Source organism: Caloenas nicobarica, chromosome 1 (assembly GCF_036013445.1).
Source record: "Caloenas nicobarica isolate bCalNic1 chromosome 1, bCalNic1.hap1, whole genome shotgun sequence".
Lineage (NCBI taxonomy): Eukaryota > Metazoa > Chordata > Aves > Columbiformes > Columbidae > Caloenas > Caloenas nicobarica.
Genome location: NC_088245.1, coordinates 214,491,707 through 214,509,498, shown reverse-complemented (window position 1 = coordinate 214,509,498; position 17,792 = coordinate 214,491,707). Strand labels below are relative to the sequence as shown.

At 46.0% G+C, this 17,792-nt stretch overlaps 1 protein-coding gene across 2 annotated transcripts in view; it reads left to right on the top strand.

Moving 5' to 3' along the window:
* POLD3 (DNA polymerase delta 3, accessory subunit) overlaps positions 1-17,505 on the top strand; it is a 30,392-nt gene extending 12,887 nt beyond the window's left edge. The window contains exons 8-12 of one of the 2 annotated variants that reach the window (XM_065642844.1): positions 2,059-2,221; positions 3,500-3,612; positions 9,863-9,957; positions 10,775-10,856; positions 15,300-17,505. In XM_065642844.1, coding sequence (XP_065498916.1) covers positions 2,059-2,221; positions 3,500-3,612; positions 9,863-9,957; positions 10,775-10,856; positions 15,300-15,505 — 659 coding nt within the window. In that variant the 3' untranslated portion in view covers positions 15,506-17,505. Of the gene's footprint in view, positions 1-2,058; positions 2,222-3,499; positions 3,613-9,859; positions 9,958-10,774; positions 10,857-15,299 lie in introns of both variants that reach the window. The other variant, XM_065642835.1, reaches the window with a different exon arrangement.
* The last annotated feature ends 287 nt before the right edge of the window (positions 17,506-17,792 follow it).

Genomic DNA, 17,792 nt, shown 5'->3' with positions numbered 1-17,792 from the left:
AGCAGAACTCTTCCCACTCCTGCCCCACCAAACTTGCTGGATTTTCCTTGAATCCCCTCGTTTCTTATACTTTTCCATGCTATTCTTCTCCTCTTTTGGACTCAAAGAGGTTAATGTTTTTCTGTGCCACTCTTAAGGCAAAAATTAAAAGTTGTAAGTGGAATTTTTCGGACAAAAAGCTTGCTGGATGGAGATCAATTGAAATGACACATTTGTGCAGACTAACCCAGGAAGGATTTTAGTGCAGAAGAAATCTGATTTAAAGTGAGTACTTCTGGCTGGAAGATCAGCTTATTGGTAAAATGTTTGCCAAAACCCGTTACACGGAGCGTGTTAATGATGCTTGCTTTTCATCACAAATCACTGAGGAGTCTATAGTTAGATTTAGGGTTAATTTCTTTACTGAAAACTGAAGAGCTCATAATTGAAGGATAAAAATGAGGGGTGACCTTCCCCTTTGAGCAGGGGTTTGGAGTAGGTGGCCTCTGGAGGTCCCTTCTGACCTAAATTAGCCAAGTCTAAAGAAAATACAGTGAAGCTTTTAAACAGACATTGGAAAAGGACTGGAGGACTTTCTTCAAACCTATTCTTATAATAGCGAGTACAAGAGGAGTCAAGAGTTACGGGGAGAGAGTAAACAGCAAAATTCACTTTCTAACAGACATCTGTCGGAGTTTGCAGGGTATGGCTCCAGCGCTGAGCACACAAAGCGTCTTTGAGTTCCTGTTTTGATGAGGCTGAGGGAGCTGAGGACACTTTCAGCTGAAGCTTCACAAGCCTAAGCACAGTTACTACAATTAAGGAAAATTCTTAAGTAAAGATAACCCTGTGGTGACGGGGAAAGCTTCGCGGTTGGATTTCCACAATTTCCAGTGGGATTCTCTTCTCTGCTGATTCCTGTCGAGGAGCTTTTCAAGGAAACTTGTGTGGTGGCTGCGGGGAAGGAGCAAACCGAGCAGAACTGGAAATCATTATGTGTCTGGAAGAGATAAGGGTGATTCCAGGAGTAAGATTCATTCCCTACATGTTGTACATCTCTCCTGGCTTCAAGGATTTCACCAGTGCCACAAAGTCCCCAGTTAACACTAATTAGGTCCTTCGGCTCTCTGCTGTTGATCATAAATAACAGCTGTCAATCAAGTTCTTACATCTGAGATGTTTTCCCTTGCTCAGTGAAGCAGCCAGCCTGCTTTCCAAGCTGGAAAGACATTGGTATGAAGTTTTAGCCCTCTCAACAGCCTCTGTTTCTGTTGACAAGTTAGTTGATCTCATTCTGGGATATTTTTTTCTTCACTCGGGCATCTTGTACTTGGGGTGATGCAGGTTTCTGACTCGTCTGTCCCTCTCTTCTGGGACAGTTGTGTGCTGAATGAAGTTCATAGGCTGTGATTAAGTGCTAGCGTGCTAACAGCACTATCCATCAGGTTGATAAATATATTATTTTTCTGTACACTTCCACCTGCTATTTCTTCTTTGGTACTAGATTAAGGATTTGAAGCAGAATTGTCCTTCTGTGTGGTACTGTATTGGCAAAAGAGGCTGGTTCTTGATCACATTGGGGTGGGACAAGAAGCTGCTACATTAATGAAAACACTAATTGTGGGCTTTAAAGTCGTACAGGATGACGGCTGCATGTTGCTCTTCATCAGTCCTGATTCTTTTGTTTCTGAGCTCTTTCATGCTTGATTTAGAAGGGATAAGCTGACTGTTAAGATGGATGTGGTGTTTTATGCCAAGGGGGGTGTCTGGAAAAGGGGCTCCCAACCCTTCTGCCACTGCTTCCCAGCCCTGTTTTGCTGGGTTTAACTGGTGCAACATGCTCAGCTTGGGCTGTGCCATCAGGAACAGAACCAAACTCTCAAATCGGCTAGAAATTTAAGCATGCCCTTTTTTTTATGGATAAAATAGCTTGGTCAATCTAGATCTCTCATGTTTTTGCACATCATCTGTAGTGTTTTCTGTATTCTTGGTGCATGGTGTTTTTAGCTGACTCCTTTGGAAGTTGTTGTTCTTACTGAATGCCTCTGGGTTTGTTCTTTTTTAATGGTTTATTCACAGATAAACTCAAAGTCAACTCTGTGCCTGAGCAGCCAAAGGAGGAGAAAGAAGCAGTCAAGCCTTCAGTTTCTGTAGCAGAACCAGAGTCATCGCTTAATGTTGTAGTAGAGAAACCTGGGAAGAAAACAGAGTCTGTTAAAAGTCAACAAAAGGACAAAAAAAGGTGGGTCACACCATTCAGGATCCCTGTCATCTCCTAACCTGCTGGTGGTGGCTTGCGTGGAGCTGGCTGGTCGTACAATGCTGGCTCCCCTCCGGTTTCCAGCTACTAAATTGCATTAAACCCGGCTAAAATGATCTCTCTTTAGAATTCTTTCCTAATATTTCTTTTCCATTTAGCGCTCTAGGTGCCTCAGGGCCATTTGTGCCACTGCAAAGGGGAAGGGACACGGTCCAGGTTAGAGGGGGTGGCTTTCCATGAGACAACCTCCTGCTGTGAGCAGACTTAGCGTAGACCCCACAGGCGATCTGTGGGGGCTGGCAGGAGCACCTATACTCCAGGGAAGGTAGTATATTCCCCAGCTTATATGTACACAGCTTCCAGCACACAAAGTTCTACTTGTTGCTTCCATCACTCATGTACCGCTGCTTTCAATGCCACCGGTTTACTTTGGGCTGAGACTCCGAGTGAATTTCAAGTTCAATCCTTTGTGTTTAATCCAACCCAAACTGACAGAGACAAAAAATCATTACAGCCCGATGGCTCTCTGGTGGCCTGTGAGTAATTAATTGGTGGTCTCGATCTGTTTCTAACTAAATAGGTGAGCGCACCGCCCAGCCCACCGTCGCAGTCGGTCATCTTATTGATAGTCTTGTTCAAAAAGCCAAGGGCCCGGAGGCTGCATGTTGGCAGCGCGGTGTTGGGAAGGCCGCTTGGGCTGTACCAGCTCGATGAGGATACGTGGGCCTTTAGCCTCCAGGCTTGTTAGTCTGCCACGTCTCGCCAACATTAAAAAGAAAGAAGCTATTTTATTTTTCCAGTAGTCTTTAAAAAAAAAAAAAAAAAAATGGCTCCAGGATTCTGAGACACTACCTCATAGTCAGTCAGTAGCGAGCAGTCTGTCAAAAGAGTTTCTGAGCGATGCTGTTGGGGACATGAGTGTTTGGGAGCCTGAGCTATAGAGACAAGATCAGAAATGGGCTCTTGCCAGGTGGCTGTGGCCAAGCCTAGGTGAGGTACTGGGCAAAATGTTGAGCTGCAAAGGGGCTGAAGAAATCCTTGTTTTGGATGAGAAGCTTGAAAATGCGCACACACTTATGCCCGATTGTATAGGTGAGTATATGTCAGCGTACGTGATGCTCTCATGTTTTTAAGAAGTATTTTATTTCCTTGCTAGCGGTACTTCTATCAGGAAAGTGTTTGCCTAAGCGTACCCGATGCTTTCATGCACTCACAAGAGATAACACGTGTTTGTTCCCTTTTTTTCTTTTTTTGTGGCAGTAAAATGAAGAGGGTGGACAAGTCGGATAATGAGGAAGAAAGAGAACCTGAAAATCTAAAGAAAAAGAGGAAGCGAATCAAGCAACTTCAGTCTGACAGCAGTGACGAGGAAGGTAAAAAGATCTTTTAACACCCAAGCATGTTGTTGAGGGGCCTGATTTTGACAATATTATTATCCAAGGCTGTTGGTCAACGATCAGGGGAATAGTTTAGAGGACTAAAGACCATGCAAATGCCTTGAGTTTTGTGGTTATCTTGTGCTGCAAGTGGAGATGTCTCGGTCATTGAGTCTCAGCTCAGATCTTCTTTCTCCTCGCCAAGTGTGCTGTCAGTCCCACTGACATGTGGGAAGGAGGTTCTCCAATCTCTTACGAAAGATATCACACCTTCCAGAGTTGTAGAACTGGTCATAACCAGTTTATTTGATGAGTAAACACTTGCAAAGTGACCTCCCCCCCACCTCCCAGGGTCATTTTTAGTATCTTTATTCTGTCTGTTTATAGAAATGATTTGGAAGACAAACATTGGAGGCAAGACTTCCAAAAAAAAAAAAAAAATAGAGGAATTGGAGGCAAAACAGTTGAGCCATATCTGATGCGACTCCACGTCTCCTCGGTGGCTGTTGGCTTTGATAGGAGCAGGGTGCCCAGAACGTCGCAAGATTCGGGCTTATAATGAGGAACAGCAGGGCCGGATTCCAAAGAATTTGGGTAATTGAGGCGACAAATGCCGTTCAATATAGATAACTGGAAAATGAGTCGGGATCAAGCTAGGGAGTATGTGCGCAATGGAGCAGCCATCCAAGAAGCTGATCAGGAAAAGAATTTGGAAATCATTACGGACAAATAATTGAAACCACGAGTTTGGTGTGCAGCTCCAGTAAAAAAAGGTGAAACAGTAAATAGGTTGTATTAGCGAGGAGGTGAACTCCAGCAGGACAACTGGAGCTGTTTGCTTATTTAGTGTGGCTGGCACATCAGAAACAACCGTGAACTGAAGAGAATCTGTAATACAAATTAGAGAGGCAGATATTGTTGGATATCTCAGCAGTCGCCATGCCACCTTGGGCCTATTTTCATAGTTTCTCGTCTGCCCAGCATAATTTCAAGTGATCTCTGTCATCAGGAATCCATCACTTCTGCTCAGGCTATTGCCCAGGATGATAAATCTCTCAGGAAGCTGTTCTTCATGATCAGCCTTAATTTCATCACATTCCTGTGTGCAGCTCCTTGTTTGGCCATAAAAAAAAAAAAATACATATGCCCACACTCTTTGGTATTTATTTCGTTAAATGTTTGTAAGCTATTATCAGGTCTTTCCATTTACTCATCACTCAGCCTACTGACAAGCTGTGTTGTTTTGCTCTGAAGAGGGAAGATTGAAATCAGGCTGTTTAGCCACTTGAAGCACAGCTCCTTGCTGGGCTGGAATCTCTCGACTCGTCTGTTCTCTGCTAACAAGAGCAGGCAGGAACGAGCCCCGTGTTTCAGGCTTGTTGGTTCTGGCTTTCCCGGTGCTGCCGGGAGTTGGGGACCCCCCAGCGTGTGTTTGTGACAGGGCTCTGAGCACACAGCAACTGAGAGGTGACCACATGGTCTATTTTCCTTTTCTGTCTCTGTTAGAGCTCTTTTAATCTCCTGAGACTAAGAGCAGTGCGGTAAGACTTATAAATTGCGGAGCACTTTCTATAGGGAGTACTGCGAACTCTTGCTTGCTGCATATCGTAGAATCACGGGAGGGTTTGGGTAGGAAGAGACCTTCCCAGCTCCCCCAGTGCCCCCCCTGCCATGAGCAGGGACATCTGCACCAGCTCAGGTTGCTCAGAGCCCCGTCCAGCCTGGCCTGGGATGTCTCCAGGGATGGTTCAGCCACCACCTCTCTGGCCAACCTGGGCCAGGCTCTCACCACCCTCAGGGCCAACAATTTCTTCCTCATGTCTGGCCTGAATCTCCCTCCTTTAGTTTGAAACCATCACCTCTTATCCTATCACAACAGGCCCTGCTCATCCCCATCTTTCTTCTCAGCCCCTTTTAAGTCCGGAAAGGCCGCACTAAGGTCTCCCCGGAGCTTCTCTTCTCCAGCTGAACAGCCCAACTCTCTCAGCCTGTCCTCCCAGCAGAGCTGTTCCAGCCTCGTGTCATTCCTGGGGCTCCTCTGGCCCCTCTCCAGCAGCTCCATGTGTGTCCTGTGCTGAGGACCCAGAGCTGGCCCAGCACTGCAGGGGGGTCTCCCCAGAGCGGAGCAGAGGGGCAGAATCCCCTCCCTCCACCTGCTGCTCACGCTGCTGGGGATGCAGCCCAGGACACGGGTGGATTTCTGGGCTGCAAGCGCACGTTGCCGGCTCATGGCCAATCTTTCACCCCCAGCACCCCCAAGTCCTTCTCCTGGGGGCTGCTCTCCATCCCTCCATCCCCAGCCTGGATTGACACCGGGGGTTGCCCCGACCCAGGTGCAGGACCTTGCACTTGGCCTTGTTGAACCTCATGAGGTTCACATGGACCCACTTCTCAATGGTCCACTTTAGGTTTTGAAAATCAGAGCTCTCTGGTCTCTTGATGAATCCCTGTATTACGTTAGCATGTGCCGAATAGTTAGTGCCTTTGAATGTAGTGCCTTGTGTTTTGTTGTTTTGTTGTTCTTTTTTTTATTTGAAGGTGTGGTCCAGAGACTGCACATGTGCTCCTACCTCAGTGCACACAGTAGGTCTGTTTAGTTGTTCTCTCTTGTTTTATTTATGTTTTAAAGTGCGAATTAACTGGATTTCAAATCAGAAACCATGTGTCTGGTCCTCTGGTCAGGTTGGGGCCCAGTTGTCTTGTTACCTTCGTTCTCAGTAGTTTTAGACGTTAAAAACAACTAAAAAAACCCTACCCACTTGTCAGTGAGGCGGGTTGGTTTTTGGTTTACTCCTATTTAACCTACTGGTGATGTACACAGAAAGTTTGACTTTCTGTTTGGAGAATTTTCTTGTCCTTGTTGCTCCTCCTGCATCCTCTTTGTTCTTCATGTTGAGAACTGGCTTTGTGTTGTGTATTAGAATTGTAAATTTATGCAAATTATAGCTTGTGTATACAAATTTGTATATTAGTTCTATTCCCCCTTCCAAAAGGGAAAGATTAGAATTGAGAGAGCCTCTCCCTTCTTATTTTTTAAGCTAATTGCTATCCAAACCATCCTGATGAGGTCTGTGTGCAGCTGTCTGGTTCTGCTGCTTGCCCCTTCTAAATCCAACCAGATAAAAGAAGGTAGATCTGAATTATTTGAAATATACCTAATTCAGCCTGGCAACACTATATTAGTATTCAAGTACAAGAATATGAGCTGGATATAGAAAATAATTTTAAAAAAAATCTACGGCAACTGGACTTTGAGCGCGTTTATCCTTGGAAAGAGGTTTCTCCGGTGAGCAGGGGCAGTTTTAATCAGCATCAGTGAGCAAAATGGGGCCTGGAGTGACATTTTTCCACACTTGGGAGCAGGGAGGAAGGCACCGTGTGCTGCCCAGCGTTTGGAAATCGCTGCCAGACAGGGCACGGCTCATCCACCACCTGCATAATTCCCCTGCAGGTGATCAAGGGGTAAGTTATAAATATGCAAAATGCAATATGGGAAGCCACACCACCGGAGCAGGTATCAAAGGCTGACGGTTTAGCTTACGCTAACCCGGTTGACCTCTGCTGGAAGCAAACGAGCTCAAAGCAAAGGAGGAGGTGCTGGAGGAGGCATGGTGCTAAACTTCCCCGCGGGTGCAGCTGCAGGTACAAGGGGACGCTTGTCCGCAGCTGTCGCTGTGATTAAATGACGTTCAGACGGGGCTCCACCTGGGTAACTGCTAGTAAAACCACTGCCTTTTTTTTTTTTTTTTAAATTTTATTTTTTTTCAAGCAGACTTAGCGACATTTTGTGGGTTTGAAATTAGGTCTGTCCGACTGATGCGAAGCGCTCTGTGGACACTCTTATGTCAGGGCGGGTCTTTTCGTGTCGTTCCATATTCGTCTGCTCTTAATGTACTGAAATTAGCCCAAAATAAGCTCCTCTTAAATGAGTGTCAGCACACTGTACCGAGCTGAAAATCCAGAGAGGGCATAAGGCACAATCCTCTCCATTTAAATGATTTTTCATTAAAAAGTTATATTGGTATGAGGGTGCCTTAGTCACTGCAGGTTGTTTTGCTTCCAGTGCCAGAATAAACTACACAAGTGTGTCCACAGAGGACAGGAGGTTTTGGCAGCTTCACTTATACCAACACAGGCAGCGTTTCATGGTGTTGACAAGTGTTTTACAGCCACTTTGGAGGGTGATTTCAGTGGCACTGTAACCTAAAAACCTCTATCGGTTTCGCAGAGCCGCAGCAGAAGCACTAAAGCTTCTCACAGTTTTTTTTTCCAGGCAGGGTCAGAGCAAACCCGAACAAAGCCAGGATTTACATCTTCGGTATATCCAATTGCCCAACTCCTGTATCCATTTCATGCAGCTGTTGCTGTTGAGTAAACTATGGGCAGCAACTAGAGGTTGACTCAGGAGTTTCACATGTCAGAGGGCTGTGTTGGCCTGAAGAGGATAATAAAGTAATAGAAATGCAACTTGATGTTAGTCCGAAACACTCTGACGTGGGGAGAAGGTGTTTTCTGCCTGCCAAAAGCTGGGAGAACTCGTTTGAAGGAGGCTGAAGAAATGATCTTAAAGGTCTTTTCCAACCAAAATGATTCTATGATTTTCCCCAAACAAGCTGAAAATACCTTCTGCTCAAGCACGGCTGGTTTTCACCTGGCTGCTTTTCAGCCCGCTTAGCCTGTGCTATCTTAAAAATATTTTCAAATGGATGTGACCAGCCTGGGTAATCTGTGAAGTCCTGTGCCGTGTGTGAGCGCTTCAGCCCGCACTTGCTGCGAGACTACGTTAAATACTGAGAATTTTGAGTTTGTTTGCGGTCACGGCTGCCCCAGCAGTTAACACCTTAGACCAGATCTGTCGTTTGGTTTTAATCTTTGCGTGGCTGCCAGGCCCAGCTCTTCGGAGCAAGGTGAAATAGCGAGTCGCGTTACCCCGCTCTGTTTGCATTTCTGTGCCTCGCTTACTGAAGTAGTTAGGAGGCTGAGCCCTTGTTTGAAGAATGTAATTTATTATTTAGCCTTGGCAGCCAACCACTGTTTCACTTGAGCCCTTCTTAACCTACGAAGGTCAGTTGGCCCCGTGCCTGGCACAGTCATAACTCTTAATCCTGACCTAATCGGTTGGGACAGCTACAGATCCAGACTTCGTGTTACAATGACAGGATGAAGGCGGCGCAGCAGCCAGCGGAGCTGGGAGGAGAAGCCAAGCAGGCGGCATCGTTGTTATTGTTAAGCAACAGGTCAGCTGAGGGGTTTGTTTCTCCCGCATTCCCAGCTCTCCCCCAGCGTTTGAGGACTTTTGCGTGGCAGTGTTTCTCACTTGGACTTGGAGAGGATTCCTTAAAGCTATTTAAATGAGTCACGGTGCCTGCTGCGCGGTGCTGCTCCTTCTCCTCTCACCCTGCACTGATTTTTTGTCTTCTGTCCCTCTGCCAGCCCCACAGAAGAGCCACCCCGGCTTTCTCTCATGTCTACAAGCCCTGCTAGTTTGTTTGACATCTCTGGTAGAGTTTCCAGAGCTGATTTTTGCTCTGTATAAATTTGTGAAGGTGGCCTTGGCCGTTTCAGTCAGGTTTGGCACCAAAAGGATTCTGCTGTCTCCGTCCTTGCACCTGGAGGAGAACATGAATGATGGGCTGAGTGTTTTGGAGTGGTTTATTTTTCAAATGAAACATTGGGGCGTCCGTTAACAATCTTTTAGGGTGGGTAATAGTATATTGCACTTAATTCTTGGATTAAGGTAGTTTCAAGCTAATAGCATTGATTGTTTGGGATATATAGCATCACCTGTTAAACTATGGGAGGGAGGTAGAGAAACTAAGGTCATCCCGTTTTGGGGGAATATGTACTCTTCAACTCCGACTCTTTCAATTTCTAAACAAATCGCAGTCCTTCTTTGTGAAATATATGGCTGAAACGTGCCAGTTTCTGTGCCTGTTTTTGAAGTTTCATTTGGTGGAACTGATTTTTGGCTTACCAAAAAATCCCAAAAGCATTTCTCCCATCCCATCCCACCCTCCAACCTCCTTCCTCTGGGAATTGCAGCACCTTAGCACGGGGTGAGCCGGCTGGCTGGAGGCCGACGGCTTCGGACGGTTTGTCCTGGCTTGAATTAAACAAATCTGAGTGAGAACTTGTAAACCTTAATCTAAATACAGGTTACAAGCAATGGCTCAGAGTTAAATGGAATTATTTGAGACAAAAGGGGGTGTTAGGCCACGTGCTATCACGAGGTTCATCTTTTTAGCAGATGTCCCCCCGTCTCCCGCACCTGAGGAAGAAAAAGCTCCATCTCCACCTCCTGTACCTGCTCTGAAAGCTGAACTGGAGCCTGTACCCACAGAGGTAAGAGCATATCAGGGTGATGAACTGGTTTTGTCTGACTCGATGGAGATTGTCCAGCCCCTTTTCAGATGCGAAGGGGACGGTCCTGTTTGTCCGTCAAGTCCATCACGTCATCCTGCTTGAAAAAATCCACCATATTCACTAGTTCATTCATTTTCTAGACCATTAGTTAAACTCTAGCTTTTCTGCTGACATAGCGCCGTTTTCTGTTTTCTTCTCTTTTCGCTTTCTAATGGTGCTTATGAATTGTGGCTCGTATTTGAATGCTCTTCCCTCTGAATCTTGGCCTCGGGGCCAGAAATGAAACCAGAGACCCGTGGTATTCAACCTTGTACGCAGGGAAGCTGCTGCATAAGGGAGGTGGGCTGCGGTTGGCAAGAATTAACCTCTGAGCTGAGAAAATACGCGTAGTTTTACTGAAAGTGCAGCCGTTTGTCGCAGCGGGAGCTCCGACGTCTTAAGCACCTTGTTATTTCCTCCTTCTTCAGAAGGACGATGGGATGATCCCGGTGCCACCTTCTCACGTAACTTAAACGCATTTCAAAATGTCGCAGAAGAGAAATGCGCTCCCCGTGCTGTCTCCTTTATGTCGTGTTTTATCTCTCTGCAATTTGTCCCAGGAGAATGGGGAGAATTGTGGCATTAGCGAAAAACGAGACTAGGATATCCTGAGAAGGGACGGCGTTAATTGTCAAATCGTGCTTCACTTCATTAGTGAGACCAGATTTCACTCCTGGGGCTGATGCTTTTATGACCTGTGTACGTGCACAGGGCCTTAATTCTTGATTTTTTTTTACAATGCTACAATGTCCTTCAGGTTTCGGCTGGAGGGAGGAAGAGGAAACGGAAGCGTGTGCTGAAATCCAAAATGTTTATTGATGAAGAAGAAGGCTGCATGGGTAAGACTAGCTGCCTCCTACACCTCAATGGAGCTAAATTGATTGAAAAAATATTAAAGATTTTTACAGGCTGACTTCTCTCAGGCTTAGAAAGACGTTCACAAAATCACCCTGTTATTCCCCTTCAACTCGTGCTCCCAGGTAGAGGTAACTGCCCTTTGAAGACCTGGGAGTCGTGGGGCTGTAGCCAAATCCTTATTGTTTTTTGGTTATTCACGGATTTTCTTTCAGGTCTTCTCTCTTCCCTCCTGCCAGCATGAGCAACCTCCTTCATTTTTCTCTCCTCTCCAAAGATACGAGCTTTTAAAGATGATGCAGACAGAGATCTAGGTTTGGGGATAAATCCTAGCTGGAATTAATTGTTTGGTTGGTTTTCAGTGGGTTTGTTTCCTCCTCCTTTTGGGGATAAATCCAGAGCTTTGCAGCAGAGCTTGATTATATGTTAATACAAACTTTAGCCCAAATAAACAAGGAATAAGTTGGGGATTAAATCCTTGAGGCGGTTTCTGGTTTTGATAAGGACGGCTCTGCTTTCGGGGGGGAAAAGAGTCTCTACAGAAGGACCAAGAGCCAGAGGCTTTGAATTCCAGCCTGCCTGGACGCTGCTTCCTCCTGTGACCTGGAGAAAGCTGCGTAACCCCAATTTCCTTGTTTCCTCCTCTGGGTTCTGACATTGAAGTAGAGCTGCAGGCGTTCAGAATATTTTTCTTTTTTTTTCCTTAAAGTTTTTTATAAAAATTGAAGAGGGTGGAATGTGGTGGTGTTGTTTCTTTTCGTAACGCTATTGTCAGCTTAATTGTTACGGGATGCTTAACGCTCTCCAGCCTTGCTGATCTGAGTAGATGTCGAGGGAGCTCGGCCAGTTCTCAGAGAAGATCTGTTGCCGCTGTACAGGTTTGTCGTCGTGCATCAACGTCGATAGATACAGGTTTGTTCGCTTGGCCCAGATTTGGAGCTGCCTGGACGTGAGTCAGCTTGTGCCTGTTTGCACCTGTCTGCGTAGTTTTATCTTATGTTTCATATTAACGTTGTGTGTCTCCTTTAAAGAAATACAAAGCTAGCGCTCAGCAACTGGCTACGCTAGTCACTGAAATCTCAAATACTGGATTTTTGTCAAAGAATTGGGCTTGCACGAAGTTATTGACTGCTTTGGCTGGTTACGTTATGGGGTGTTTTGCTCTCTTCCATCCCAGATAGAGCCATTAAAACACTTGGAAGGAAAATGGAACAAAAAAAAAAGCATTAGCTGGGGAGTTGAGTTGAACAAGGTCTGCGTCCAGAGCTCTCAGAAATGACTGTTCCGGGTTCAGCTTCCAGCAAAGAGCGCTCTTGCTCTTCTCTTTCTGTTCAGCCTTTTCCAAATGGACCAGGGCTGGGAAAATCCTCTTTGTTTCTCTTCTCCCTGTGCTCAAGGGGTTTAATAATCTCTTGTGAAACCCAGACCTTTGGTTTTGTAATTCATGTCCACCACCATTTTATGAAAAGGGAAATGTTGTGCCTTTGGGAGACAGATCCTCTAGGAAAGAGGGGAGGGATGGAGCTGGGATACTGAGGAACTGGGTAGGGAGATGCTGCTTTCTATATTAAAAACCCGTCAGCCTGTTGCACAGACTTTTATATCTGGTTATTGTCCAATTTCTCACCTCTCCCCACCTTCCCCACCCTTTCCATGCACAGGCCTAATCACTCCAAGGCTAAAAAAGTTGCAGATCTTCCAGGCTAACATCAATTGTTGTTATTCTTTGAAATATGGGGGGTTTTTTCCCCTCTCCCTGCTGTCTTTGTTTTTTTTAAACAAGGACTAGGTTGTAGAGACGTTAAATCCTAACATTAAGATTAGGCTGTACTTTATATTTCTCTGTGATTTTAAGCACTGGTTTTCACAATAGCTGCAATAGCAAGGAATTGGTGTCAAAAAGCACAACTAATTTAGGGATTAGCCCCGAGGGAAATTGAGCAATTAATGTACCGGTGGAGTTAAGCACAAGGCACGTTACCCCACATCAACTGGGACTCAATCAGTGCCTGCTCTTAATCTATAGCAAAGGGGAATTACTGAGGTTTAAGCTAAAAAATGCAAGGCAGAAAGGCGCTAAAGCTTGAAAGGATGCAGATGGACTTGTATATTAAAATATAGGTTGTACTTTGTTGGTAAATTAATCTTGCAGCACTGGTTTAAGTTAGAGCTCACATAATTCAAGTTGTCTTGGCTGAGTCTGGCTGCGAGCTGAGCATCAGTAACTGTGTCCCCGTAACTGCTGCAAATACAGAATTTTTAAGTTAGGCTGAAATCTCCATAAAACAAAGCTGATCTAAGATGCGTTATCTTGCAGTCGGAGAGGATTAAGTGCACGTTTTCAGAGTTACCAACAATTACTGACAGGGGTGACAACTTTTTGAAGCTCAGTAGGTGGCCAGTGGTCTGTTAAAGCTGCTGACTGAAAAGCCAGCGGCCGCCGAAGGGAGTTTAGTTTGGATTTACAGTCCCTGTTCGAGCATCCGCGAGCACTGCAGAGCAGGATTTTCATACCATTCCTCTTCCCGGTCTCTGGTTACGTAGAAAACCTTATTTAATTTGATGCATTAATGCAAGCGAAAGCCAATTTCCCAGAAGACGGGAAGTTAGGACATCTGTTTAAAAGAATAAAGTTGCTAAAGAAAAATGGCTTACTAGAAGAATACCAGAGCGCTGCTGGGAAAGCTGATACAACAACATTTACTAGTATCTAACGATGGCTTTCATCAGCGGAGCTGACTCCAGTTTAATTTCCGTGAGCGTTGTTTTATATCCCTTAGATTTCCATCACCGGCCGCTGGCAGCAGTGAGCTGGCAATCCCATTCAGTCCTTGATTTCAGTCACAGGTTTGGAGTTTTGTTTTGTTTTCTTTTTTAAGAGATTTCTCTATATGTGCCCTGCTTGCCCACCTGTATAGAAAGAAGCTGCCCCTGAGGTTTTGTGCTCCTTTTCTCATTTCTGAAATGTGCTACGATTCCTTCTTCCCCGCTGTCTGATGGTGCTGGTGAAGCAATGCTGGGTCTGTCTCTGGGTTGTCTTGTCTGGATTTCAGGGTAATATGATTACTTTGACCCCTGTGGAAATGAGGCCAAGTTAGAATGGTGGGTTTTAACCTTAAAATAGGCATTCCATCATCTAATGCTAAAATGCAGGTTCTGATCTTGTTCAGATTCATCACTTTCTGGTAGCTGCTTGGCAGCCGCTGCAAGATGAATTGTTGGTCCTCAGCGCAGTTGGGTCTTTATTTCTAGAAAAAGGTAACACTCATATAGGTTTGGAAAAGGAACTGGTCTCTCAAGAGCCCTTTGCAGTGGGGAGCCTTGGGCTGCTGATGTTTGAGGCCTGACAGGCTGGATGGATGGGCTGAGGCCAATTGTCTGAGGTTCAACAAGGCCAAGTGCCGGGTCCTGCACTGGGGTCACACCAACCCCAGGCAGCGCTCCAGGCTCGGGGAAGAGCGGCTGGAAAGTGCCCGGCGGAAAAGGAGCTGGGGGTGTTGGTGCCAGCGGCTGAACATGAGCCAGCGTGTGCCCAGGTGGCCAAGAGGCCACCAGCATCCTGGCTGGGACCAGCACTGGTGTGGCCAGCAGGCCCAGGGCAGTGACCGGCCTGTGCTGGGCACTGGGGAGGCCAAACCGCGAATCCTGGGGGCGGTTCTGGGACCCTCTCTATAGGAAAGGCCTCGAGGCGCTGGAGCGAGTTGAGAGAAGGGAACAGAGCTGGGGAAGGGGCTGGAGCACAAGTGTGATGGGAGCGGCTGAGGGAGCTGGGGGTTCAGCTGGAGAACAGGAGCTGAGGGGAGACCTTCTGATCTCTGACCTGCCTGAAAGGAGCTTGGAGCCAGGGGGGGTCGGGCTCTGCTCCCCAGGAACAAGCGCCAGGACCAGAGGAAACGGCCTCAAGTTGCGCCAGGGGAGGTTGAGGTTGGATGTGGGGAACAATTTCTTCCCCAAAGGGCTGTGGGGCATTGGAACAGGCTGCCCAGGGCAGTGCTGGAGTCACCATCCCTGGAGGGGTTGGACAGACGGAGATGAGGTTCTCAGGGCCATGGGGTAGAGATGGACTCAATGATCTTGAGGATCTTTTCCAGCCAGAGTGATCCTATGATTTTGAGGTGTGCGAACAAATGTGTGTGGAGAAAACAAGCCATTTTGAAAGAACTAGATGACATTAAAGCTCCCGAGTCATTAACCTGCCATTTAACACTTAAGAAAGAGGGGAGGCAGTTTGACTCAGTGTATGGAAAACCAGTCCAGTCATGTGGATCTGCTGCGTGACCTCGAGCAACGGACTGGATTTCTGTACGTGACACGTGCTTCTTGAACCCAAAATGCTCATTTCCAGAAATGCAGAGGGAAGGCTGCAGTGGGAAGGTCTCTTCTTTTTGGTAAACCATCATCATCTCTTCTTTTTCTCTTTTAACCAGTGACCGAGAAGGTTTACGAGAGCGAATCCTGTACAGACAGTGAGGACGACTTCACCAAGTCCAAGCCACCGCCTCCACAGAAACAACCTGCGCTGCCTGCCAAGAAAGAACTGAAGGAAGAAAAGAAGAACCTGAAGAAAGGACCAGCTGCTGCCAACAGAGCCAACAAACAGGTCTCCATCATGGGCTTCTTTCAGAAGAAATGAACTGGGACCTTCTCCCAGTCCTCTTGGGAGCGTTAACTGGTTTTGTGTGGCTATCTGAAAGCTGCTGCGTCGGAGGAGAGCAACACGCAACCTTCAGTTACGTAAGATATCTTGCTTACTGTGTAAGTAAGCCCTCTGGACTAGTTTTTTGTATTGGAGAAAAGTTTTGTTTGTTACTGCAATAATTTCAGTTCTCTTTATTAAACGGTCTGGGAGTTGACAGCTAGAAACGAAATCTAGGGGAACTCTTGACAGACCATTAATCTATTCACCTGAAACTCTATTTTTTTAATACCACCTTCCACCTGTTCAGCGCTGAAGGGTTCCACGAGTAGTAGGTGAACTGATTTAGGAGTTGAGTTGTGGCTTTTTTTCCCCCCTCTTTTTATTTTTCCCCTCTTTTTTACACCCCAGCTCTCCAGATTGATCCAAACATTCAGGTTGGTCTGAAGCTGTAACGTAGCAGGTCTTCAGGCACACGCACAAATACTGAACATCTGCTTCAGCTTTAACTGAATGAAATAAACTTAATTTTCCCCCAAAGACCGATAAATAGTTTTTACTCTGCCTTTCATAATCTCTTTTTTGGACAAAGCAGTGCATATAAAATTCTCTTACACTTTTCATCCTTGAACATATCCTCTGTAAACGGCTGTGATGCCTAATTATAGATTGGGACACTGTTGGTGCTCTGTCTTTGCAAAAAAAAAAAAATCTTTGAGGCTTCCCACACAGTTGGCTCCAGTGTAACTGGGGGGAGGCTTTGCCATTATTGGGAAAGCAACTGTATCCTTAAGTTAATGTTAATGAGTCAAAGGGAAGGGTAATTAGAGGGCACTTCTGATAACACCAGTCAGGTACCTGCCATCGTTATCTGTGATGAATTCCACGCTGCTTTTTGGTTTTGAAGGTTTTGCTTTGCCTGAAGTTGGTTTTTTACAGGCACAAACCAGACAAGAGAAGAGTTGTTTTCTAGGGCATCTCATCATCCGCCTGCTGCAGGGAGTGTGTGACGCTGAGGAACCGGTTTTTGGAGGTTAATAAAGCACTGCGGTCCCGTTAATCAGAAATAAGGCGTCGCTTTGGATTCCTCCTGGTTTTCTGCTGCTAAATTTGATAGATATATAGATATAAAAGGTCAGGTTTTTTTCCAGAGGACAGGTGCTGAGCATTTCTGAAGCCTGGCCTGGTGAGAGCTCCCAAATGGGCAATGGATGCCATCACTGGTTGTTTCTGATTGATGTTAGGCCAACGTACATATGGATATGTATGTACATAGTGGTTTATAAAGTGTTTGTAAGGTAGATTAAAGAGGAATGAAGGAACAAATAAACATCTTCAGGCACCCAGCTGAAAGCGTTTTCCAACCTGTGGCCGGATAAAGGACCGACCAAGTGTATTTACACATCATTCTGACCAGGAGACCTGGTTGGTGACTCGAGAAATTTAAACACGCGCCTGCAAGTGACCCAGAGTTGACACGATTGAAGTCGCATCACCCTCAGATGTGAGACGATCTACTTATAATGAGCCGTGTCCCTGGATTTGTGTCCTGGTTGGGGATTTTGGCTGCTCGCCGCACCGATCGATGCTCCCGGAGCTGTTCAGGGCTCACCTCGTAGCTCAGCACCCTCCCCATGCAGCTCCTCGGAAGCGTTAAGAACTTAAACTCTGGATTTTTTGAATTGGAGACTCAAAGGAAAAATAATGGGAAGATGATGAGGGAAGGCAGAATTGGCACGGTACTCGCAGACATCCAAAGGCCGAGCCCGCTGCGTGAGCTGGGAAAGTTTTCGTGCTCTCGTGGCGTGTTTGGGTGACATGGGCAGCAGAGTCTGTGGGGAAAGAATGAACGACCTTGTTCTGTCTTTTATGAAGAAAATTTAACTGTTCAAAACCAAAAACTACTGCCATAGCATTTCTCTTTTTCTTGGTGGAATTGGGGGTGTGTTTTGTAAAGTAATAATTAACAAAACCCATTAAATACAGGGTTTTTTTTCCTTTTGTCCTTGCTGTTTGTTAAATGATGTGCTACATTTATGATGGTTGCTGCGACATTTGGATACGGTGAAGAATATCGCTGGTGAGGTGAATAAAGACTTCTTCCATCAAAATCAGAGCTGGAAGCGCTGAAATGAGCATTTTAGAGCATCTGAAATGTGAGTGAGAACATCTCAAACTCTCAGGATCTCTGTCAAATCGACCCCTCGAGTCTTATTTCTTTGGCAAATTGGTGACGGGATGTGGTGTCCCAGCGCTCTTGCTCCTCACCTCTGCCGTGGTCTCG